Here is a 26,152-nt window from a genome sequence, read left to right as displayed (position 1 = left end):
CAGTGACAGTGCCGAGAAAGTTTTTTGTTTGTGCTCATAACGCACCATGGCTGTTAGAAGTGTATGTGTATAGTCTGAAATGGCCGGTTATTAGATTGATAAACATGAGTGCGCAGTGACGCCTGTTTGAACAAGTATATTAGATCATTAGATTCATGGCCATTTGTTTGTTTTGCCTCTACTTTTTACCGCCCACACACTCACCTGCATACACACACACAACCCGCCCGTCTCTACCTATGTATGTAACCACGGTTCCTCTTTCAAAAAAATAATCTGTGGCACAACCTTTTCCAGGTCCTAATACTTATAATAAAATCGTTATTATGTGCTAAAAGAGCAAGTATTTCCTTCTTACTAAAGGCAATTCTAAATTATAGTTTCATCAGGTCATCTAACTCAGACATTTCAACGTTGGCGCGTACAGCAACAGGGAGACAGATTCCCGTTGTCTGTGACACTCGCGGTTTGGTGCGACGCAGATCCGGTGGAGAGCATAGGGAAACGGAGAAGATGTCTGTTTTGATGTAGACTCTTTGCCATATAAGGTTAAGGTAGGTGTGTACGTTATCCCGTGAGAGCGTTTGTTTCTAAAATACTTCAGTGTTTTAGGTGTCAAGTTTATGGGCATGTTGCAGCAGTATGTAGGAGGGAGAGTCCTAGATGTGAGAAGTGTGCAGGAGGGCATGAGACGAAGGAATGTGTAGTTTCGGTGGAGAAAGTTGTGTTTTAGTTGTGGGGGTGCCCATGGAGTTGGAGATGTCCGGTGAGAGAATGGCAGGTTGAGGTTGCTAGGGTCAGAGTAGTACAGAAAGTGTTGTATACTGAAGCAGTGTAGAGAGCGGTAGAGGAAGATGGGTACAGGGTGAGGAATCCTGAGGAGGATTCCTGTGAGTAGGCAGAGACTAATAGAGAGAGTGATGGGAAGAATATGTGCTTCAGTAAGATAGGTTTCTTGGGATTCATAGCTATGGTTGTCAATTGTACTGCAGAAATAGATCGAAAGTCACAGAAAATAGAGGTTGTGGTGGCAGTGGCAGAGAAATACTTGGGATTGCGATGTTTTACTGCAGAACAGTTGCAGGGGGTGTTGAGTGGTAGTGTTCTGTCCTCCCAGACCGTTGGTCTGGAGTAGAATCAGATAGGGTAAGTAGTGGAATGGGGTGGTGTTTTTATTATTTGTATATTTTTTTTATAGAAAGGGCGAATACTTGTCAGGGTCATTTGTCCCTTTCCTTATCCCCAATTCTACAGTACCGTATCACAAATAATTTAATGTAGATAGGCCGTGTTGGCCTCATACTCCACTACAGTAGGTGGCGGTGTATTCACCTTAAATTTGATGCGATCCGCCAACGCAATCCCAAAGAAGAAGAAGCGGTGTGGCAAATATCAAATCGTTGCGCATCGCCTTTTGGCCACAAAGCGTCTTGATGAGTTTAATTAAAGCGAAAGGGAAAGACGGGGTTGAGCCACACACAGCCCAGCAGAGAGAGAGGTCGTTCCTGCGGAGGTAAGATAACAGAAGACAAACTTGCCGAGAAACCGAATCGTTTTTTCAGCTATGCCATCTAACGTTAGCTAGATGAAGCTGTGGTTAGGCATAGTTTTGAAATGCATATAAAAGGTACTTTTGTCTGGAATTTAGTACGTTTGCTTGCTAGCTAACATTACTAGCTAGCTAGGTACGTTAAATTCGGAAGGGATGATTGGGTTTGCGGAACTAGCTACCTGTAACCTGGCAGCAGTAAACAGCTAGGCTAGCTAACATTGTCTTTAATGCCACAACAACACAGGCTAGTTATATAACGTTAGGTATCCGCGTTTTTCCTCAACTCCACGATGTAGCTAGCTACATCACATCAACAGACATACAAACGTGTGCGAAGTCAAAGATATTATGGGATTTGATGGCTTGGTCAAAGATACTGATAGCTAGCCCGTTACCTAGCTAGACACACTTGCCTTGTTGTGACAGGTTTGAAAGTGTTGGCTAACTTAGTTGGTATTTTACTTTAGCTTTTTAGCTAATTGTCATATCTGATGAAGCCCTCCACTTTGCACTTGTCATTGAGCTAGCCAATAACTATAGGTTGCTGTTACCTAGCTAGCTATTTACATGCAGCTAAAGTTAACGAATGCATTTATCCAGGGCAGACAGTCAACCTAAACCAGACTGAATGTACTAGCTAACTAGTTAGCTAGTTATAGCTATCTCTGGCTTAGCTAGCTAGCTACAGTGCCTTACAAAAGTATTCATCCTCCTTGGCGTTTTTCCTATTTTGTTGCATTACAACCTGTAATTTAAATGGGTTTTTATTTGGATTTCATGTAATGGACATACACAAAATAGTCCAAATTGGTGAAGTGAAATGAAAAAAATTACTTGTAAAAAAAAAATACTAACAAATAAATAACGGAAATGTGGTGCGTGCATATGTATTCACCCCTTTGCTATGAAGCCTCTAAATAAGATCTGGTGCAACCAATTACCTTCAGAAGTCACATAATTAGTTAAATAAAGTCCACCTTTGTGCAATTTAAGTGTCACATGATCTCAGTATATACACACCTGTTCTGAAAGGCGCCAGAGTCTGCATCACCACCAAGCAAGCAGCACCATGAAGACTAACAGGTCAGGGACAAAGTTGTGGAGAAGTACAGATCAGGGTTAGGTTATAAAAAAATATCTGAAACTTTGAACATCCCACAGAGCACCATTAAATCCATTATTTAAAAATGGAAAGAATAGGCACCACAACAAACCTGCCAAGAGAGGGCCGCCCACCAAAACCCATGGACCAGGCAAGGAGGGCATTAATCAGAGACACAACAAAGAGACCAAAGATAACCCTGAAGGAGCTGCAAAGCTCCACAGCGGAGATTGGAGTATCTGTCCATAGGACCACTTTAAGTCGTGCACTCCACAGAGCAGGGCTTTACGGAAGAGTGGCCAGAAAAAAGCCATTGCTTAAAGAAAAAAATAAGAAAACACGTTTGGTGTTCGCCAAAAGGCATGTGGGAGACTCCCCAAACATATGGAAGAAGGTACTCTGGTCAGATGAGACTTTTTGGCCATCAAGGAAAACGCTATGTCTGGCGCAAACCCAAAACCTCATCACCCCGAGAACACCATGATACTGCCACTACCATGCTGTGGGGATGTTTTTCATCGACAGGGACTGGGAAACTGGTCAGAATTGAAGGAATGATGTATAGTGCTAAATACAGGGAAATTCTTGCGGGAAACATGTTTCAGTCTTCCAGAGATTTGACACTGGGATGGAGGTTCACCTTCCAGCAGGACAATGACCCTAAGCATACTGCTAAAGCAACAATCAAGTGGTTTAAGGGGAAACATTTAAATGTCTTGGAATGGCCTAGTCAAAGCCCAGACCTCAATCCAATTGAGAATCTGTGGTATGACTTAAAGATTGCTGTACACCAGCAGAACCCATCCAACTTGAAGGAGCTGGAGCAGTTTTGCCTTGAAGAATGGGCAAAAATCCCAGTGGCTAGATGTGCCATGCTTATAGAGACACACCCCAAGAGACGAAGCTGTAATTGCTGCAAAAGGTGGCTCTACAAAGTATTGACTTTGGGGAGGTGAATAGTTATGCACGCTCAAGTTTTCTATTTTTGTTTATTTTTTTTGCATCTTCAAAGTGGTAGGCATGTTGTGTAAATCAAATGATACAACCCCCCCCCCCAAAATCCATTTTAATTCCAGGTTGTAAGGCAACAAAATAGGAAAAATGCCAAGGGGGGTGGGGGGGTTGGGGGGGTGGGGGGGTTGGGGGGGGGGGGTGAATACTTCCGCAAGCCAATGTACATGACAGATATTTATAGCTAGCTAGCTTCTTTTATTTGTAAATATTAAGTAGCTATTTGTGAGTAAGGCATGCTTGAGTTGTTTGCATGTCTTGTAGGGTTTTGTAAACAGCTTCGACAGACGAGGTGACATATCCATGATGGTGCACACAGCCTACCCATCTCTGATTCACAGTAATGCTCCATCAGCATTGGGTGCACAAAATTGATTTCCACACCATCTTAACTGCTCTGTCACAATATTATTGACCATCCTTTATTATAGTACTGCACACATGGCGACTTTAATTCTCGTTTTATAGGGCACCAGCCATTCCTTTTAATGACCTTATTCAGTGCCCAACTGAATATCTGCCAAATAATTGAATTGCCCTGACCTTCAAGCATCGGCAACACACAAATCAAGGGCTTTGTCAATGCTTGGAGCTCTTAGCCAAACGGCAGACTCTTTCCACGTGCCCCTCCTCCTGCTACCTCAAGGGTACAGTGTCCCTGTTGCTCAGCCATGTAGAACGCACTGAGTGGACATTGAGTTACTCTACAGCGACTAAAAGAGACCAGCCTTTGCACTAAAATCATCAAAGCTTGACAAGGAGTTGATCATTTGAATCAACTGTGTAGTGCTAACACAAAGATTTGCACCCCTTTGTGTCTCCAGGACCAGGATTGAGAACCACTGGTCTACAGGATAAAGGCTGCTTAATTGCAAACCAAATCAAATTTTATGTCACATGCGCCGAATCCAACCGGTGTAGACCTTACCGTGAAATGCTTACTTACAAGCCCTTAACCAACAATGCAGTTTTAAGAAAAATATTAGCTAAATAAACTAAAGAGCAACAATAAAATAAGAATAACGAGGCTATATACAGGGGGTACCGGTACCGAGTCAATGTACGGGTTAGTCGAGGTAATTGAGGTAATATGTACAAGTAGGTAGGGATAAAGTCCCCCCCCTTCCCGTGCATCCCTCAGGTAACCATGGCAATGACGGGCCAGAGTTCCTGCTCCTCGATGAGTAACCACACCAAGGAGCGTGTGACCATGGCCAAAGTAACCCTGGAGAACTTCTACAGCAACCTCATCGCCCAACACGAGGAGAGAGAGATGAGGTAGACTGCACACGCAATGCCTTCCACCGACAGCCATTGTTTCCAATTCCTCTGTTCTCTATTGCTACATTCTTCTTATGCGTTATGACATTCAAGGTGGCGGTTGCTAACTTTGTGGTATTTGTGTTTAATGAATGTGTTGTTGGCTGACGATTAGACTAAGAAATGGTGACCACTCCATTATATCTGTAGAAGACATTCATATTTTAACAATAGCTTTTCCCTCCCCTGTTTTTTTTAAATATTGGGCTGATGACACTTGTCTGTCTTGCTTAGTAGGCCTGTATGCTCTTTCTGATGCAAATTGTCTGGGGTGTTTTTTCATGTTACCTCCCTGGCTCTCTTTGAGGGAAACCACACCCTGTCTGTGTGAGCTCTAGCACACTGAGGTCATTTCAGTTTCGAGATAAAGACTGATGTGTGAAGAATGAATGTGTGTGGCACTGACTGGGGGCTTTTTTTAAACTTGTGATCTTGGAAAAAGTAGGCAGTTTCAACAGTGCGACAAACCAGAACGTTTACACACATTCTTGACATGATTTCAAAGTGTGTGTATATGTGTGTTTATATGCATGTCATCCATCAGCGCAATGACCATTTCTGTTCAAACACTGTCACCTGAGTAATGAGTTTAATGATCAAACAAGCAGCAGATGGTGGAGACATGAGTTGGCTATTGTCAAGTAGCGGTCTGAGTCAGTCTCGCCCTCAAGGCCATGGGAGGACCTTGTTTGTGTCGACTTCACTGTTTATCAGTTTCCTCTTGAATACTCAGTGGCACCAATCCAACCCCTACTAGCACTTAGCCCTATTAATATCACTGGAGACCAAAGGTTACGTGGCAGGTCTCTTATCTCAGCGGCTTCAGCTTAGAGCAGAGAAGGAAATTACACTACTAATATGCAAGTCCCTGGGTCGCATTCATTAGCGCACACCGTAGCAAATCGTTTTGCAACGGAACAAAAAAACAAGCATTTCTTATGTTCTGTTTCGTTCCTAGTGAATACGACCCTGATGTTGTGGTGATGGGATTGATCCATAGAAAGCATGTGGGCACAAGGACCGAACGACACCCGTCTGTGTGCTTTTCTGGAAGGATACTTCTCAATGACGCAATAAAACTCTTAGTCCCTTACACATTTTGCTACCTGAGCCAGTGAAGGTTACTCTTTCTCTCAAGATAGAGATGGGTGGCTGTGTTATGGTGCACTTAATTGGTGTTATAGGAGCATCATTATATGGCTCAGCTGGAACCAATCTCCCCTCTCACAGCAGTGTCAGTTCTTGAACAAAAGTTGTCTTGAACAAAGTATCAACCAAACACCATACACATTAGTTGAATGAAAGTTATTTTTCTTGCATTTCTGTTCCAGGCAACAAAAGTTGGAGAAGCTGATGGACCAAGAGGGCTTGGCGGATGAAGAGGTGGGGTTGCGCACGTACACAGACACCAGGGTTTCTGTTATGAACATGTGGTGCTGGACATTTGACCGGCAATGTTTAAAATGTACCGGCCCAAAATGCATTGGGTGCATAACCTGATTAGGGCGCCCACCCACAGTGCTCAGAATAACAGAAATCACATTTGGAATATGGTAATTCATATGAACAGAACATGCAAGTTGAGATTGCAATGATGTGTGGTCCTTACTGAATTCTGATGTGCACTTTGAACATGTTAGAATTTACTTTTCCTCAGCCAACAAGATTAGTAACGAACAGCAAAATCTCTAGCCAGTGTCAATCTACTATAGTAGAAATGTTAGGCTACCTATTCTATTGATCAGCTTGTCGAGAAATAGTATATTCCAAACTGACTCTGGGACAGTTGTGGGACGATAGATTCCAAATTCATACAACCAGTAGGCCTAGGATACATAGTTAAAAAAATATGTTAAAAAGCAATGAATCTGATGTAATGGATCAGAACATTTAGCTTAAAATGTTGAATAACTATTTCTTCACATTATAAGCCCAGCAATGTGCACAAGGCAGTAGACTCACGAATGTTAGTTCCATAATGCAATTAGCGGGAAAACAATTAAGTGTATGTTTTCAAAATGCATACTGCCTCCAGCTCATTGCAAAGTGGTGTGTGACGTGCTGATGAAGCCTGCCCTCCATTGCCATTTGATGTCGTGTTCAAAACAACTCAAATCTCAGGCTTCAGTGCATTCAAGACAACTGGGAATAAAATGAGTTCCGACTGGGGGAAAATCGTTTTGAACGGTCATCCAACTCATAATTTCAACTCTGGAGTCGGGCTTCTTTCTAGCGCTCAGATTTTCCGACCTGAAGATCACCTTTAGTCATGATTTGACTTCATATTTTCCAGAGTTCCCAGTTGTCTTGAAAGCACCACAAGATGCTGCTGCTGCTGCAGCGCTTGCACTGTCAGACAGATTTTCCACTCAAAGGCTCTATCTGTATGCTGTACACATGATAAGTAAGATAACGAATGTACTGTACACGCGCCAATTTAATTCCACTAAATTATGCAAATTAACCTATAGACCGTTAAGCATGACGAGTCAAATGTATTTCCATTGTCTGGTATTTCCATCAATGAATAGGCTAAAAAGCATTATTTCACAATGGGATTTTTTTCTTCTCCCGGCCAAAAAGATCGGCTTTTCAACATTTATCAGACAAAAGCCGGCTATTACTGGCTAACGGAAACCCTGACACAGACATTTACATTTTTAGTCATTTAGCAGACGCTCTTATCCAGAGCGACTTACAGTTAGTGAGTGCATACATAATTTTTTTAAACAATTTTATTTTGTATTTAATTTTTTCATACTGTCCCCCCCATGGGAATCGAACCCACAACCCTGGTGTTGCAAACGCCATGCTCTACCAACTGAGCTACATCCCTGCCGGCCATTCCCTCCCCTACCCTGGACGACGCTGGGCCAATTGTGCGCTGCCCCATGGGTGGCACACAACCTTTGACACCTGCACACTAACCATTGCCCCCTCTACCTGTGCAGAAGCGTATCCGACGTTCTCAGCACGCCAGGAAAGAGACAGACTTCCTGCGTCTCAAACGAACCCGCCTGGGGCTGGAGGACTTTGAGTCCCTCAAGGTGATTGGCCGAGGAGCTTTCGGAGAGGTAGGCATCATCCCTTTTATACAAACATATTTTATGTAGCCTTGCAGACTTTCAGCTTATTATTTAATACATTATTGGCACGTTTTGGTCCTATTTGTCCCCAGGTGCGTCTGGTGCAGAAAAAGGACACAGGCCATGTGTACGCTATGAAGATCCTCCGTAAGGCTGACATGCTGGAGAAGGAACAGGTGAGGAGGGGGGGGGGGGGAGGAGGAAGGGGTATGTGAGGTATACATTGATGGCCAGTCATTTTCTTTTCTCACAAATATCTAAAGCAGTGTCTTGGATACAAACATGATGAGTGCCTGCCATGCAATCAAGAAATTGGTGTATGTGCATGTATTCCTAGGTGGGCCACATCCGTGCCGAGAGAGACATCCTGGTGGAGGCGGACAGCCTATGGGTGGTCAAGATGTTCTACAGCTTCCAGGACAAGATGAACCTCTACCTCATCATGGAGTTCCTGCCTGGCGGTACGACCCCCCCCCAAACCCTGAACAGTCTCCTACGCTACTGGCTCAAAGTCAAAAAGGCACTATTGTCCAGTGAGCTGCTCCCAGATTAGCCAGTCTTGCATGTGTATTTAGACCTCAGGGCTTGTTTTCATAGTGTTTCAGAGTAGGCGTGCCTACTCGACTCAGCCAAAACTGATCCAAAATCAGCACTCCTAATCAGAGACACTTTGTGAATACGATCCCTGGCCCATTCAGTAAGGTGAAGCAATGTTGCAGAAATACATGTTTTGTATAGAACAAGCACAACCTGCCATCGTGCAAAATAAACAATTCTATGCAACACATTTCTATCTGTAATTCCACCAAAACAAACTTCTTCTGCCTCACTGAATACGCCTCAAAGTTTAGTTGCAATGTGGTGTTTTTTAACATGCCGCTGCCCCCTACAGGTGACATGATGACCCTGCTCATGAAGAAGGATACTCTGACCGAGGAGGCCACTCAGTTCTACATCGCTGAGACGGTGCTAGCCATCGACTCCATCCACCAACTGGGCTTCATCCACAGAGACATCAAACCTGACAACCTGCTACTAGACTCCAGGGTGAGTTTGAGCAAGGACTCGGAGACACACAAATACGAAAACTGGGTCGAATTTGCAAGGCACCAAACTGAAGAAATCGGACTAAACTTGTCCAATAAGAAATGCTTGTTTTCGTTTTGTGTTGCAAAAGGTTTTGCTTCGGTGTGCACTAATGAATGTGATCCTGTACTGAAGGTGCCTTTGTTTGATTGTTTCAGGGCCACGTGAAGCTGTCTGACTTTGGTCTATGCACGGGTCTGAAGAGGGCCCATCGTACCGAGTTTTACAAGAACCTCAACCACAGCCTACCCAGTGACTTCAGTAAGCAAAGTCAGGCATCCCCAATCAATCCATTACTTTACATACTAACACCCTGTATCAATGTTAAAGCCACAATCTGGAGTTTGTGTCTCAGGCCTTATAGTCATTGAGATTGACATGATATTTGGAAGCATATTTTGGAGCTACACCTTGTTTGCAAACATCCAAATGACAATGAAGTAATATTTGGGTTATGATAGAGTAAAACGGATGCACTAAGCTCAAATGGCATTTTATAAATTATATTAATTGGAAATGCAATTGAACAGTAGGAAATGTCCCAGATTGTGCCTTTTTAATGTTTCTCCACTAACCTGGTTCTGATTTCAAATGTGCTTTTTTTTTTAAACGAAGAATAACTTAAAGATTTGTTTTTAGGTATGTTTTATTTTATTTCAAGGTGTTTAAAAAAAAAAAAAAAAAAAAAAATATATATATATATATTGTTGCATGTACCAGTGTGTACATATTTTTGTTGTTGGATGTTACAATCCTTACTAACAGTCATTGAATATATCCTGACTGTAAATCACTGGATTAGAGCTGCTAAATGACTAATGTAAATCAATAGATCATAAATGGCTATTTGTTTTGTAATAAAGATTCTGAGGCTGATTTCACAATAGTAAAATATTGCTAGAAGGGGTATACATGGGTAAAGATACTTGCAGCGCATTCAGAAAGTATTCAGACCCCTTGACTTTTTCCACATTTTGTTACGTTACAGCCTTATTAATTTTTTTGAAGTCACCATTTACACACAATACCCTATAATGACAAAGCAAAAACGGGTGTTTAGAACTTTGGCAAATGTATAAAAAAAAGCTATCGGAAATATCACAATTTACATTAGTATTCAGACCCATTACTCAGTACTTTTTTGTAGCAACTTTTGGCAGCAATTACAGCCTCGAGTCTTCTTTGGTATGACGCTACAAGCTTGGCACACCTGTATTCGGGGAGTTTCTCACATTCTTCTCTGCAGATCCTCTCAAGCTCTGTCAGGTTGTATGGGGAGTGTTGCTGCACAGCTGTTCGATCGGGTTAAAGTCCGGGCTCTGGCTGGGCCACTCAAGGACATTCAAAGACTTGTCCCAAAGCCACTCCTGCGTTGTCATTGCTGTGTGCTTAGGGTCGTTGTCTTGTTGGAAGGTCAATGTTCGCCCCAGTCTGAGGTCCTAAGCGCTCTGGAGCAGGTTTTCGTCAAGGATCTTTCTGTACTTTGCGCCATTCATCTTTCCCTCGATCCTGACTAGTCTCCCAGTCCCTGCCGCTGAAAAACATCCTCACAGAATGATGCTGCCACCACCATGCTTCAGCGTAGGGCTGGTGCCAGGTTTCCTCCAAACGTGACGCTTGGCATTCAGGCCAAAGAGTTCAAAGTTGGTTTCATCAGACCAGATAATCTTGTTTCTCATGGTCTGAGTCTTTAGGTGCCTTTTGGCAAACTCCAAACGGGCTTTCATGTGCCTTTTTACTGAGGAGTGGCTTCCGTCTGGCCACTCTACCATAAAGGCCTGATTGGTGGTGCTGCAGAGATGGTTGTCCTTCTGGAAGGTTCTCCCATCTCCACAGAGGAACTCTGGAGCTCTGTCAGTGACCATTGGGTTCTTGGTCACCTCCCTTCTCCCCCGATTGCTCAGTTTGGCTGGTTGGCCAGCTCTTGGTGGTTCCAAACTTCTTCCATTTAAGAACGATGGAGGCCGCTGTGTTCTTGGGGACGTTCAATGCTGCAGAAATGATTTGGTACCCTTCCCCAGATCTGTGCCTCGACACAATCCTGTCTCGGAGCTCTACGGACAATTCCATGGCTTGGTTTTTGCTGTGACATGCGCCGTCAACTGTGGAACCTTATATAGACAGGTGGTGTGCCTTTTCCAAATCATGTCCAATCAATTTAATTTACCACAGGTGGACTCCAATCAAGTTGTAGAAACATCTCAAGGATGATCAATGGAAACAGGATGCACCTGAGCTTAATTTCGAGTCTCATAGCAAAGGGTCTGAATACTTATATAAATAAGGCATTTGGTTTTTATTTTTAATAAATTAGCAAAAATGTCTAACCCTGTTTTCTCTTTGTCATTATGGGGTGTTGTGTGTAGATTGAGATTTATTTTTATTTAATCCATTTTAGAATAAGGCTGTAACGTAACAAAATGTGGAAAAAGTGAAGGGGTCTGAATACTTTCGGAATGCACTGTCTTAACCTGCAAGTGAGTTAAACCGGTTTAACCAGTATGTAAGTTGCATCATTTTATAGAACTGTTAATTTTTCTTTACAGCATTCAATAACATGAACTCGAAGAGGAAAGCAGAGACATGGAAGAGGAACAGGAGACAGCTGGTGAGAAGATAAAGCTAGATGGGCAGCATATTTTACACAAGACACACTTGTATTGGGGTGGTCTTGTAGTCACATTGTATGATACTATAACGCCTTGAATAAAGTTATTTATTTTACTCCCTCGCTCTCTCCCTCCAGGCCTTCTCTACTGTGGGCACCCCTGATTACATCGCCCCAGAAGTCTTCATGCAGAATGGATACAACAAGCTCTGTGATTGGTGGAGCCTGGGAGTCATCATGTATGAGATGCTGATAGGTGAGATTTCATTGACAAGCTTTACTTGGAGCCTCCAAAAAGCCATTGATAGTTTTTGGAAATTGGCTTTCAAACATATACACTACATGACCAAAAATATGTGTACACCTTCTCTACGAACATTTCATTCCAAAATCATGGGCATTAATATGGAGTCGTTCCCCCCTTTGCTGCTTTAACAGTCTCCACTCTTCTGGGAAGTCTTTCCACTAGATGTTGGAACATTGCTGCAGGGACTTGCTTCCATTCAGCCACAAGAGCATTAGTGAGGTCGGGCACTGATGTTGGGCGATTAGGCCTGGCTCGCAGTCGGCATTCCAATTAATCCCAAAGGTGTTTGATGGGGTTGAGGTCAGGGCTCTGTGCAGGCCAGTCAAGTTCTTGCTGCGAAGAGACAGAATCATTAGATCATTTTTTTTGGTACTGTCCATTTGTGGCTTGTTTTTGGTCACAGGTCCAGGAATGGCTGAAGGATTGCAATATTTACCTGTAGCGAACCCTGCAGATAGCACTACTGGGTGATCTGAAAAGTCATAGTCAATCAATCAATAACATAATACTATTAGCAAAAATGTTTATTTTCAATTTACAATCTGTAGAAACAATGCGAATAGAAGGTTTCAGAACTTTTGTGAAACATCACAGTACAGTTGAAAAATATATGGCAAATAGAAATCCAATATGGATGGTGTTAATAGATAGATGGCAGGTGTTGAATGGAGCTGAAGGATGGGACTAATAACAACTAACAACATCAAGATAACTAATGTAGGGCATGCTGTGTCCATAATAAGGATATAGGTTGAGAGCTTTTGTGAAGGAGCACAGTTGGAGAGATATGGCATATAGACGCAAACCGGATGGACATCATTTAAATGATCGGAGAGGTTGAGGGTGGAGGAAGTTCAGCAGTAAAAACAAACAAAATAGAATTATTGTAAAATTGACTGTGTCCATAAAATGTATATAGTCTGTATAAGCTGGAAGTAGAGGCCTAAGCGTTGTTGTTCACTAGTTTACTCCAATTAGGGAAGGGGTGGTGGGGTTGGGAAGTAATGAAGGGAAATATATATTTTTTTAAAGGATCTGTATGTACAGTTGAAGTCAGAAGTTTACCTACACTTAGGTTGGAGTCATTAAAACTCATTTTTCAACCACTCCACAAATTTCTTGTTAACAAACTACAGTTTTGGCAAGTCGGTTAGGACATCTACTTTGTGCATGACACAAGTAACAATTGTAAACAATTGTTTACGGACAGATTATTTCACTTATAATTCACTGTATCACAATTCCAGTGTGTCAGAAGTTTACATACACTAAGTTGACTCTGCCTTTTAAACAGCTTGGAAAATTCCAGAAAATGATGTCATGGCTTTAGAACCTTCTGATAGGCTAATTGATATAATTTGTGTCAATTGGAGTTGTACCTGTGGATGTATTTCAAGGCCTACCTTCAAACTCAGTGCCTCTTTGCTTGACATCATGGGAAAATCAAAAGATATCAGCCAAGACTTCAGAAAAAAATGTGTAGACCTCCACAAGTCTGGTTCATCCTTGGGAGCAATTTCCAAACGCCTGAAGGTACCACGTTCATCTTTACAAACAATAGTACGCAAGTATAAACACCATGGGACCACGCAGCCGTCATACCGCTCAGGAAGGAGACGCGTTCTGTCTCCTAGTGATGATAATAATAATACACTGCTCAAAAAAATTAAGGGAACACTTAAACAACACAATGTAACTCCAAGTCAATCACACTTCAAACTCAAAAAATCTAACTGTACACTTAGGAAGCAACACTGATTGACAATACATTTCACATGCTGTTGTGCAAATGGAATAGACAACAGGTGGAAATTATAGGCAATTAGCAAGACACCCCCAATAAAGAAGTGGTTCTGCAGGTGGTGACCACAGACCACTTCTCAGTTCCTATGCTTCCTGGCTGATGTTTTGGTCACTTTTGAATGCTGGCGGTGCTTTCACTCTAGTGGTAGCATGAGACAGAGTCTACAACCCACACAAGTGGCTCAGGTAGTGCAGCTCATCCAGGATGGCACATCAATGTGAGCTGTGGCAAGAAGGTTTGCTGTGTCTGTCAGCGTAGTGTCCAGTGCATGGAGGCGCTACCAGGAGACAGGCCAGTACATCAGGAGACGTGAAGGAGGCCGTAGGAGGGCAACAACCCAGCAGCAGGACCGCTAGCTCCGCCTTGTGCAAGGAGGAGCACTGCCAGAACCCTGCAAAATGACCTCCAGCAGGCCACAAATGTGCATGTGTCTGCTCAAACGGTCAGAAACAGACTCCATGAGAGTGGTATGAGGGCCCGACGTCCACAGGTGGGGGTTGTGCTTACAGCCCAACACCGTGCAGGACGTTTGGCATTTGCCAGAGAACACCAAGATTGGCAAATTCGCCACTGGCGCCCTGTGCTCTTCACAGATGAAAGCAGGTTCACACTGAGCACGTGACAGACGTGACAGTCTGGAGACACCGTGGAGAACGTTCTGCTGCCTGCAACATCCTCCAGCATGACCGGTTTGGCGGTGGGTCAGTCATGGTGTGGGGTGGCATTTCTTTGGGGGGCCGCACAGCCCTCCATGTGCTCGCCAGAGGTAGCCTGACTGCCATTAGGTACCGAGATAAGATCCTCAGACCCCTTGTGAGACTATATGCTGGTGCGGTTGGCCCTGGGTTCCTCCTAATGCAAGACCTCATGTGGCTGGAGTGTGTCAGCAGTTCCTGCAAGAGGAAGGCATTGATGCTATGGACTGGCCCGCCCGTTCCCCAGACCTGAATCCAATTGAGCACATCTGGGACATCATGTCTCGCTCCATCCACCAACGCCACGTTGCACCACAGACTGTCCAGGAGTTGGCGGATGCTTTAGTCCAGGTCTGGGAGGAGATCCCTCAGGAGACCATCCGCCACCTCATCAGGAGCATGCCCAGGCGTTGTAGGGAGGTCATACAGGCACGTGGAGGCCACACACACTACTGAGCCTCATTTTGACTTGTTTTAAGGACATTCCATCAAAAGTTGGATCAGCCTGTAGTGTGGTTTTCCACTTTAATTTTGAGGGTGACTCCAAATCCAGACCTCCATGGGTTGGTACATTTTATTTCCATTGATAATTTTTATGTGATTTTGTTGTCAGCACATTCAACTATGTAAAGAAAAGTATTTAATAAGATTATTTCATTCATTCAGATCTAGGATGTGTTGTGTAAGTGTTCCCTTTATTATTTTGAGCAGTGTATAATATTCCATTTAGCAGACGCTTTTATCCAAAGTGACTTAGTCATGTGTGCATACATTTTTACGTATTTGTGGTCCCGGTGATCGAACCCACTACCCTGGCGTTAGAAGTGCCATGCTCTACCAATTGAGCTACAGAGGACCACAGATGAACGTATTTTGGTGCGAAAAGTGCAAATCAATCCCAGAACAACAGCAAAGGACCTTGTAAAGATGCTGGAGGAAACGGGTACAAAAGTATCTATATCCACAGTAAAACAAGTCCTATATTGACATAACCTGAAAGGCCGCTCAGCAAGGAAGAAGCCACTGCTCCAAATCAGCCATTAAAAAAGCCAAACTACAGTTTGCAACTGCACATAGGGACAAAGATAATACTTTTTGGAGAAATATCCTCTGGTTGATGAAACAAAAATAGAACTTTGGCCATAATGACCATCGTTATATTTGGAGGAAAATGGGGGAAGCTTGCAAGCCGAAGAACACCATCCCAACCGTGAAGCACCGGGGTAGCAGCATCATGCTGTGGGGGTGCTTTGCTGCAGGAGGGACTAGTGCACTTCACAAAATATATGGCATCATGAGGAAGGAATATTATGTGGATATATTGAAGCAACATCTCAAGACCTCAGTCTTCCAAATGGACAATGACCCCAAGCATACTTCCAAAGTTGTGGCAAAATGGCTTAAGGACAACAAAGTAAAGGTATTGGAGTGGCCATCACAAATCCCTGACCTCAATCCTATAGAAAATGTGTGGGCAGAACTGGAAAAAGCGTGTGCGAGCAAGGAGGCCTACAAACCTGACTCAGTTACACCAGCTCTGTCAGGAGGAATGGGCCAAAATTCACCCAATTTGTTGTTGGAAGCTTGTGGAAGGCTACCCGACACGTTTGACCCAAGTTAAACAATTTAAAGGCAATGCTACCAAATACTAATTGAGTGTATGTAAACTTCTGACCCATGGGAATGTGATGAAAGAAATAAAAGCTTAAATAAATCATTTCACATTCTTAAAATAAAGTGGTGATCCTAACTGACCTAAGTCAGGGATTTTTTACTGGGATTAAATGTCAGGAATTGTGAAAAACAGAGTTTAAATGTATTTGGCTAAGGTGTATATAAACCTCAGACTTCAAGTGTGTGTGCACACTACCGTTCAAAAGTTTGGGGTCACTTAGAAAGTTCCTTGTTTTTGAAAGAAATTCAATTTTTTTGTCCATTAAAATAACATCAAATTGATCAGAAATACAGTGTAGACATTGTTAATGTTGTAAATGGCTATTGTAGCTGGTAACGGCTGATTATTATTTATTTTTTAATGGAATATCTACATAGGCGTACAGAGGCCCATTATCAGCAAACATCATTCCTGTGTTCCAATGGCACGTTGTGTTGGCTAATTGATCATTAGAAAACCCTTTTGCAATTATGTTAGCACAGCTGAAAACTGTTGTGCTGATTTTAAAGAAGCAATAAAACTGGCCTTCTTGAGACTAGTTGAGTATCTGGAGCATCAGCAATTGTGGGTTCGATTACATGATCAAAATGGCCAGAAACAAATAACTTTCATCAGTCTAGTTTGAGAAACAGACGCCTCACAGGTCCTCAACTGGCAGCTTCATTAAATAGTACCCACAAAACAGCAGTCTCAACGTCAACAGTGAAGGGGCGACTCCGGTATGCTGACCTAGGCAGAGTTGCAAAGAAAAAGCCATATCTCAGACTGTCCAATAAAAATAAAATATTAAGATGGGCAAAAGAACAGGCAATGGACTTTTTCTTTGCAACTCTCCCTAGGTCGGCATCCCGGAGTCGCCTCTTCACTGTTGACGTTGAGACTGATGTTTTGCGGGTACTATTTAATGAAGCTGCCAGTTGAGGACCTGTGAGGCGTCTGTTTCTCAAACTAGACACTAATATATTTGTCCTCTTGCTCAGTTGTGCACCGGGGCCTCCCACTCCTCTTTCTATTCTGGTTAGAGCCAGTTTGCGCTGTTCTGTGAAGGGAGTAGTACGCAGCATTGTACGAGATCTTCAGTTTCTTGGCAATTTCTCATATGGAATAGCCTTCATTTCTCAGAACAAGAATAGACTGAGTTTCAGAAGAAAGTTATTTGTTTCTGGCCATTTTGAGCCTGTAATCGAACCCACAATTGCTGATGCTCCAGATACTCAACTAGTCTCAAGAAGGCCAGTTTTATTCCTTCTTTAATCAGCACAACAGTTTTCAGCTGTGCTAGCATAATTGCAAAAGGGTTTTCTAATGATCAATTAGTCTTTTAAAATGATAAACCTGGATTAGCAAACACAACGTGCCATTGGAACACAGGACTGATGGTTGCTGATAATGGATATCTGAATGAGGAGGACCCAGACTTCTTCCTTCAATTTAACAAAATAATACTGGATTTCAGTGATTTTCCTCTGGTACTAGTGGGGGATTAAAATCAGGTCCCTGATGCTTTTTTTAGATAAATCCAAAACTGGTCTAACCTCAAACTCAAGAAGCAATTAAAATACTGTGTAAAGATGCTGGTCTTTATGATATATGGAGATCGATCAATCCAACTGCTTGTGATTAGATTTATTTTCGAATAGGCCCACTGTTTATTCACGCATCGACTACTTCCTGATCTCACACTCTCATAGATGATAGCTTTTAAAGCTTACATACGCGGAGTAATGATACAATGATCAGCTACTATTAAGAAATTCAAAACAGAAAATTGATACATTTGAAACAGAGCTCAAAATGCTGGAGAGGGAATATTGGTCCAATCCTAACAAAATGTATCTGGTAAATCTGACAAACCAAATACGAGCTGAAATACTTTATTCAGTAAAAAAGCTGAATATTCCCTGTACAGGCTGAAGCAGAGATGGTACGAATCAGGTGAAAAGGCAGGAAATTGAAATCTAGAGAAACAGATCGGCAAGTAGGTGTAATCAGAAATAAGACAGGCAAGATGATTACCAATCATAAAGAAATAAACAATATATTTCGAGACTTCTATCAGGAACTTTATACTTCAGACGGTCCTTTTAGATATGCAGAAAGCAGCAGCATATTTTCATAATTTGAACCTTCCTAAACTATCAGAGGAAGACAGGAATTGGCTCGACTGCCCTATTACTTTGGAGGAATTGACCGAAACAATAAGACAAGCACCCAGTGGTAAAACTCCAGGGTTGGATGGGATACCCAGTGATTTCTATAAAAGGTTTGCAGAGCAGCTTAGCCCAGAAATATTGAAAACATTTAACACATCGATTGACACAGGTGAGCACCCACCTATGAGTGATGCAGTAATCACCCTAATCCTCAAAAAGGGAAAGGATCCCTATGAGTGTGGGAGCTACCGTCCAATTTCTTTGATAAATTATTTACAAAACTTCTGGCTATGAGGGTGAATCATATCATTAAGAAAATCATAAATCCAGACCAGGTGGGATTTGTGAAAGGCAGAACTTCATCTGATAATCTTAGACACCTATTGCATGTCATCTGGAAGGCAAAAGATTTGGATACTTCCGTGGCAGCCTTATCACTAGACGCAGAGAAAACCTTTTGATAGGGTGGGTTGGGACTACCTGCATTATACTATAAATACATTTGGATTTGGACAGAGCTTTCAGAATATTATTAAACCTATGTACAACGACCCCAAATCCATAGTAGTCACTAACGGACTACGATCATCTCCATTTTCTGTAGGACGAGGCACGAGACAAGGTGACTGTCTCTCTCCTCTCCTATTTATTATAGCATTAGAACCATTAGCCGAAGCCGTTAGGCTGCATCAGTCAATCAAAGGGGTTAATATGGGAGGTAGGGAGAATAAACTACTGCTTTATGCAGACGACATATTACTATTAATGTCAGACCCCCAACTCTCCATATCTCCTTTACTGGACCTAGTAAATGCATTTTCAGAGAGATCGGGCTATAAAGTAAACTGGACCAAATCTGAAGTAATGCCCCTATCAAAACATTGTCTGAGAAATGACTTCCTCAGCTGGAGGTTTCAATGGGTCCCTAAAAACTTGAGGTACCTGGGGATCGCTTTAAATCCTGGTCTAGAGAACATGATTTCTGAAAACCTTGAACCACTATTGAACAAAATTCAACTCCAGTTTAAGAGCTGGGATAAGCTACAACTCTCATTATGGGGTAGGTTACAGGTTATAAAGATGGTCATACCTCCTAAACTGAATTACATCAAACATGTTACCACTATCCATACCTATACTTTTAAATCCATAGACAATATTATTACTGAGTTTATTTGGGCCGGTAAAAGGGCAAGGATTAACCTAGCTAGGTTACAGGCCTTTGTATATGCACAAATAGGCACTCTTTATTGAGAACTCGACTAGGCCAATTTGGGTGGACATGGAAGAGGAACTTAATGCCCCATTCGGAGCATCAGATTATTTGAGTCAACAAAAAGTGGGATTGCAGAATCCAATAATGTACCATACTAAAAATATATGGAGTCAGATTCATAAGAGAGGGCGATCTTCACCTTTCTTGACTAGCTCTGCTTCGTTATGGAACAACCCTAAATTGAAAATAGGGGGACACATGGTTTTCTGGAAAGATTGGTATAGAAAGGGGATAAAGAACATTGGTAGTCTATATCCAGTTTAGAGATTTGTATGTTTAAGGTAGGACAGAATAACAACAAATTCCCAGTACATTCCGATATAAGTGTTAAGCTAGAAATCCTCAGCAAATTACCACATACACAAGGGCTTATATACACTGCTCAAAAAAATAAAGGGAACACTAAAATAACACATCCTAGATCTGAATGAATGAAATAATCTTTATTAAATACTTTTTTCTTTACATAGTTGAATGTGCTGACAACAAAATCACACAAAAATTATCAATGGAAATCAAATGTATCAACCCATGGAGGTCTGGATTTGGAGTCACCCTCAAAATTAAAGTGGAAAACTACACTACAGGCTGATCCAACTTTGATGTAATGTCCTTAAAACAAGTCAAAATGAGGCTCAGTAGTGTGTGTGGCCTCCACGTGCCTGTATGACCTCCCTACAACTCCTGGACAGTCTGTGGTGCAACGTGGCGTTGGTGGCTGGAGCGAGACAGATGTCCCAGATGTGCTCAATTGGATTCAGGTCTGGGGAACGGGCGGGCCAGTCCATAGCATCAATGCCTTCCTCTTGCAGGAACTGCTGACACACTCCAGCCACATGAGGTCTTGCATTAGGAGGAACCCAGGGCCAACCGCACCAGCATATGGTCTCACAAGGGGTCTGAGGATCTCATCTCGGTACCTAATGGCAGTCAGGCTACCTCTGGCGAGCACATGGAGGGCTGTGCGGCCCCCCAAAGAAAGGTCATTGTCCATTTGAAAGACCCATTTGCGACCAAGCTTTAACTTCCTGACTGATGTCTTGAGATGTTGCTTCAATATATCCACATCATTTTCCTTCCTCATGATGCCATCTATTTTGTGAAGTGCACTAGTCCCTCCTGCAGCAAAGCACCCCCACAGCATGATGCTGCCACCCCCGTGCTTCACGGTTGGGATGGTGTTCTTCGGCTTGCAAGCTCACCCCTCCTTCAAACATAACGATGGTCATTATGGCCAAACAGTTATATTTTTGTTTCATCAGACCAGAGGACATTTCTCCAAAAAGTACAATCTTTGTCCCCATGTGCAGTTGCAAACCGTAGGCTGGCTTTTCTATGGCGGTTTTGGAGCAGTGGCTTCTTCCTTGCTGAGTGGCCTTTCAGGTTATGTCGGTATAGGACTTGTTTTACTGTGGATATAGATACTTTTGTACCGGTTTACTCCAGCATCTTCACAAGGTCCTTTGCTGTTGTTCTGGGATTGATTTGCACTTTTCGCACCAAAGTACGTTCATCTCTAGGAGACAGAACTGGTCTCCATCCTGAGCGGTATGACGGCTGCGTGGTCCCATGGTGTTTATACTTGCGTACTATTGTTTGTACAGATGAACGTGGTACCTTCAGGCATTTGGAAATTGCTCCCAAGGATGAACCAGGCTTGTGGAGGTCTATAATTTTTTTCCTGAGGTCTTGGCTGATTTCTTTTGATTTTCCCAGGATGTCAAGCAAAGAGGCACTGAGTTTGAAGGTAGGCCTTGAAATACATCCACAGGTACACCTTCAATTGACTCAAATTATGTCAATTAGCTTATCAGAAGCTTCTAAAGCCATGACATCATTTTCTGGAATTTTCCAAGCTGTTTAAAGGCACAGTCAACTTAGTGTATGTGAACTTCTGACCCACTGGATTTGTGATACATTGAATTCTAAGTGAAGTAATCTGTCTGTAAACAATTGTTGGAAAAATGACTTGTGTCATGCACAAAGTAGATGTCCTAACCAACTTGCCAACACTATAGTTTGTTAACAAGAAATTTGTGGAGTGGTTGAAAAAACGAGTTTGAATGACTAAGTGACCTAAGTGTATGTAATCTTCCGACTTCGTATGTATGTATGTATGTATGTATGTATTGCATCTTATGAATGTCACAAAATGGTGCCATTCCTATGCATTTGGCCGTGCCTGTCTTATGTGTTGATCCCTTGTGTGTATTGTGTTCCAGGCTATCCCCCGTTCTGCTCCGAGACCCCCCAGGAGACCTACAGGAAGGTGATGAACTGGCGGGAAACGCTCACCTTTCCCCCGGAAGTGCCCATCTCGGAGAAGGCCAAGGATCTCATCCTCAGGTTTTGCTGTGAAGAGGAGCACAGGATTGGAGCCACAGGGGTGGAGGACATCAAGGGCAACGCCTTCTTCGAAGGGGTGGACTACGACCACATCAGGTAGGAGGGCTTAAAGGAGGAGGAGGAGGAGGAGGAGGAGTAGGAGGAGGAGGAGGAGTATTTTCCACCCTTGAGCTGGATGGCAGCTCTCTACTTCGTCCCTTGATACCACTGAGTGAGGAAAAAGGGACATTTGAAGAATTACGTTTTCCAAATACATTTTCCCAAATGTTATGTGTTAGTCAAGCACACTTATTTTTGTATTTAGCTCCTTAGCTAAGTCGTCATTACGACAAAGGTAGTTAGCTACAGCGTTTAGTAAACTAAGCAAGAACATTTTCTTGCCCGCCGTGTTTTGATCTCCGCGGCGGTAGTAGGCGCGAGTGCATTGACAAGCAAGAAAATGTGTGGTGTTGTGGTAGTTCAGTGCGCGTCTCTGTGTGAATGGAAACCAACATGGCAGAACGCTTTTCCGCTAATACCGTCCTTCAGAGAATGTTATGTTAGACTATTAAAAATGTGTAGGTCTATGTTAACTAATCAGTTCTTGATCTTTCCTCTTGAAATTGCTGTATGTCAACAGTAGGCTGCTAATGATGTAATAATAGTCAGTTCACCAATCACAACAAGGCATGTTGAATGAATGGTAGCATAGTAGTCAGACCTAACTTGATGGATTATATCAGGGATGGAGATTTGAAATAAGCTTATATAGGCCTAGTTCAGTTGTTTCGTATTCCAAATAGCCTACTGTAAGCTAAACTACTACATTGCATCCAGTAATTGAATTATTCAAAAATGTCTCCCCAAACAAAATAAGAACCCAGTTTACATTTTTCCAAATCCACCGATTTTTAATTAGAATAATCATTACCCCTCATTTTAACCTAGAAAAATTTGAAGATTTCATTAAGACCACCTCAATTTAATTTAGGATCAAACCCAAGACTTCTGTGTTGGCTATGTTGTTTAATATAATTTAAGACTAGGTTTCAGGAAATGGCAGTTACAGGTTTTTCAAATGCTAAATGCTCCAACTTTAAGTTGACTGCCCCCCCCCCCCCCCCCCCAAAAAAAAGCACTGATTTGTACATTTTAAATGTATTTCTAGTTAGCTACTGAAGAGCAGCCAAGTACCCATACGTCTATGTAGCCTATTATTCCTACTGAGGCAGTCCTCTGCCAACATAATTATTAGGCAAAAAATAAATGTGCATTTTCCTATGATTTGAGCAGTGTAGGTGTTGCGTGTGCCGTGAAGTGGTACTCGTAAAAATTATTCAAGGTTGGCAGGTCTGTATATCCAAACCATTTGAAAGTTTGTTTGTTTGTTTATTTAGCAACATCCAGAATCTCCTGGCTAGCATTTTCTGACATTGTAGCGGTGCATTTAAAAACTGATGGGAACAGTCCTGTTCTAAAACTAGGGTCCCGTTTCTTCTACAGAGAGAGGCCCGCTGCCATTCCCATCGAGATCAAAAGCATCGATGACACGTCCAACTTTGACGAGTTCCCAGACTCAGATATCCTCCAGCCAACGGGTACGTTGCTTATTGTCACAACACCAGTGGCTGTCAGTGGTCATAGTTCAACAGTCATGTTCATTAGGTCCCTCCCCGTTTGGTTCCGTCTGCTCTGTTTGGTTCCTAGAGTACACGGTAAACAGTTTCCGTTGCAAAATGTTTTGCAATGGTCTGCGACTAATGAATACATGCCTGGTAGTCCCTCCCAGGTTGTCCGTTTTCTTTCATTTGGTACCTAATGAACACGGCCCAGGTCAACCACCTTGAAACAAGACTATGTCAAAAATGTTATCCTTTGTTTTCCTCCATTGCCCTGTGTGAAATAATCCCGTGACTTTTCCTCCTCAGCTGCCCCTGTTGTGTCCAATCATTCTGAGGTGGACCTGAAGAACAAGGACTGGGTCTTCATCAACTATACCTACAAGCGCTTCGAGGGCCTCACAGCCCGAGGGGCCATCCCCTCCTACATGAAGACAGGGAAGAGATGAATAATGTCTTTGTTCACTCACTCACTTTACCAGCCCCTCAGTCTGGTATTCAAAAGAATACACCATGGATCCCAACGACCACTCCTCTAGCTCCAAACTCCAAAATGGAGGTAGCGGTCACACCAGCGGACCACACTCGACCGGTATTCCCGCATCCTTCACTTCCCCCTCCATAAACAAGCTTTGAAGTCTTAGCTGAGCAGCTAACAGCAAGGGACTGGGATCCAATATGCCTCGCTTTTCTGTCAAAGGGCTAGCTTTTCTCTCTTCAGTCCTTTTCTTTCTTTCTTTTTTCAATGAGAGTTGACTGAGTTGCTCCACACTCAATAGAATTTTCCATATTTTTAGAAGTTAGTTCCTCCTATTAAAACCATTAGAAATGGAGTGTCATTTGACGTGAACTAATGATCCTTTTCAGGGATTACGTCAATGTTTTCAATGTGTTATTAGAGAGCTCTCTGCTGCAGCATCTTGGGTGCTAGTGTTTCCGACAGGTTGTCTGTTGCAACAAGGCAACTCTTAACCAAAGACGATGAGAGCTGAGGGTATTATTTTAGGGTTTCAATGTAATTGCTTTGTCCCCATGTAATTGTCACTTAAATACCATCAATGGTAGAGCTGTTTTTATACATGGATTTATGCAAGTCTTTATAGCAATAGAATCACCTCTCTGGAATATGATTATATTTTAAATGGAACTACACCTCCCAGAAGCCCACTTGTTTAGATTCATTCTTGATTTGACAATCATCCACTTTTTAAGGGTAGCATTCATGCTGTCCTGAGTTTTTTCTTTCCTTTGATTCATTTGATTCGCCAATACTCTGTGAGTTATTTATAACTTTTGTGGATATGCATGTCATTTAGCTAGAGCGCCAAATCAAATGCAAACATTTGGTGCACGTACCAACCCTTTTTTTGGTTTACTTTTCGATGGACCTTTTGTGGTAGGGGAGCTAGAAGTAAGGCCAAGACATCGATACTCTTCTATTTCCTCTTCTGTTTGTTCTCTCTTTCCTCATCGTCTTTTCCTTCCTGACCACTGGCCTGTAAGGGCTTGGTAGGTCAGGTGGCAGGCAGCGCATGTTGGTTCAGTGGAGATGGAAGGAATAGAAAAGGAGCACCATTTAGAGTATTGAGACACTCAGGGTCTGTGTACTCTGTGACCCCAGGTTCAGGTAATTCACGTCACCTTTCACTTACTGTCTATAGTTTCCTCTCTTGTTGTCGCTTGGCTTTTTCTTAGCAACCGTGCTTTGAGTAACCTTTCAAACATTGCATTTGTCTGATGTTTTGTCAAGGAAATGTCACCTGGAATGTCCTTACTTTTGTGTGAGGGAGAAACTTTGTACCCAGGGCTATATGTGACTGTCCTTCAAAACAAAATCCCAAATGCTGTGTCATTTGAATCGAATGTAATCACGAGGTGTAGTGGCAGATGAATTTCATGCCATGTTAATTCCAAAATGCTGAATAGAATGTAGCCTAAGCCACCAAGGTGGTAGGTTTCTGTCACATGGGGAAGATGTCATCTGGTCTTTTCTTCAATCTCTGTATGGTGTTCTGGGTAGTTTAGAGTACTTGCTGAGATTGAATAGCCAGATTATTATTTTTTATTTTATTTATTTTTTTACAACTGAGGAACAACTAATTTTGAGACTGTTCTCTAACGTTTTACTGACGCTTGATGTCTAAAATTATCCTGTTGTAATGCCAGGTTTAAAAGGTATTGGGGCAGATGAGGTGGCAAAGTGCATATGACTTTAAATAATTGTATTGTTAATTTATGCTGCTTTGTGTGTGTGTGAGAGAGATTTGGTGTCTTCAGAGGAATGGGTGATATGCTCAGTAAAAATAAGATGTTTGATTAACCTACACTGAAAGGGGTTATGTTATTTTGTAGATGTCGCCCAACTGTGTATATGCTGTGCCTTCCCCCAGGCACACAGGTTGTGTGTAAAACATGCTGTACAAACTTTTTTTTAAATATATATATATATATATATATATATATATATATGGGGTTGTATTTAATGTGTGTCTATTGTATATTTTCTGCCATTTGACAATTGAATAACTAACTC

At 42.4% G+C, this 26,152-nt stretch overlaps 1 protein-coding gene across 2 annotated transcripts; it reads left to right on the top strand.

Moving 5' to 3' along the window:
- The first annotated feature begins 1,427 nt into the window (after positions 1–1,427).
- On the top strand, positions 1,428–25,944 carry LOC311148288 (serine/threonine-protein kinase 38). Of its 2 annotated transcripts, none has more exons than XM_084185201.1 (13): positions 1,428–1,513; positions 4,807–4,943; positions 6,317–6,368; positions 7,937–8,059; positions 8,164–8,247; positions 8,409–8,532; positions 8,964–9,118; positions 9,316–9,427; positions 11,704–11,765; positions 11,904–12,021; positions 21,898–22,117; positions 23,504–23,598; positions 23,929–25,944. In XM_084185201.1, the coding sequence occupies exons 2-13, from the start codon at positions 4,813–4,815 to the stop codon at positions 24,066–24,068; spliced, it is 1,416 nt and encodes a 471-aa protein (XP_084041327.1). In that variant the 5' UTR covers positions 1,428–1,513; positions 4,807–4,812; the 3' UTR covers positions 24,069–25,944. The 2 variants fall into 2 exon arrangements, with proteins under 2 accessions (XP_084041327.1, XP_084041328.1); XM_084185202.1 differs by having other exon boundaries at positions 9,316–9,418; positions 23,929–25,942.
- The last annotated feature ends 208 nt before the right edge of the window (positions 25,945–26,152 follow it).

This window comes from Coregonus lavaretus, assembly GCF_964263955.1.
Source record: "Coregonus lavaretus genome assembly, chromosome: 20".
Lineage (NCBI taxonomy): Eukaryota > Metazoa > Chordata > Actinopteri > Salmoniformes > Salmonidae > Coregonus > Coregonus lavaretus.
This window is presented reverse-complemented; position numbering and strand designations above follow the sequence as displayed.

Coding starts and splice junctions, on each gene's coding strand:
- LOC311148288 (XM_084185201.1), top strand. CDS start 4,813: ATGGCAATGACGGGCCAGAGTTCCTGCTCCTCGATGAGTAACCACACC. Junction 4,944..6,316: donor CACGAGGAGAGAGAGATGAG/GTAGACTGCACA, acceptor TTTCTGTTCCAG/GCAACAAAAGTTGGAGAAGC. Junction 8,533..8,963: donor CATGGAGTTCCTGCCTGGCG/GTACGACCCCCC, acceptor TGCCCCCTACAG/GTGACATGATGACCCTGCTC.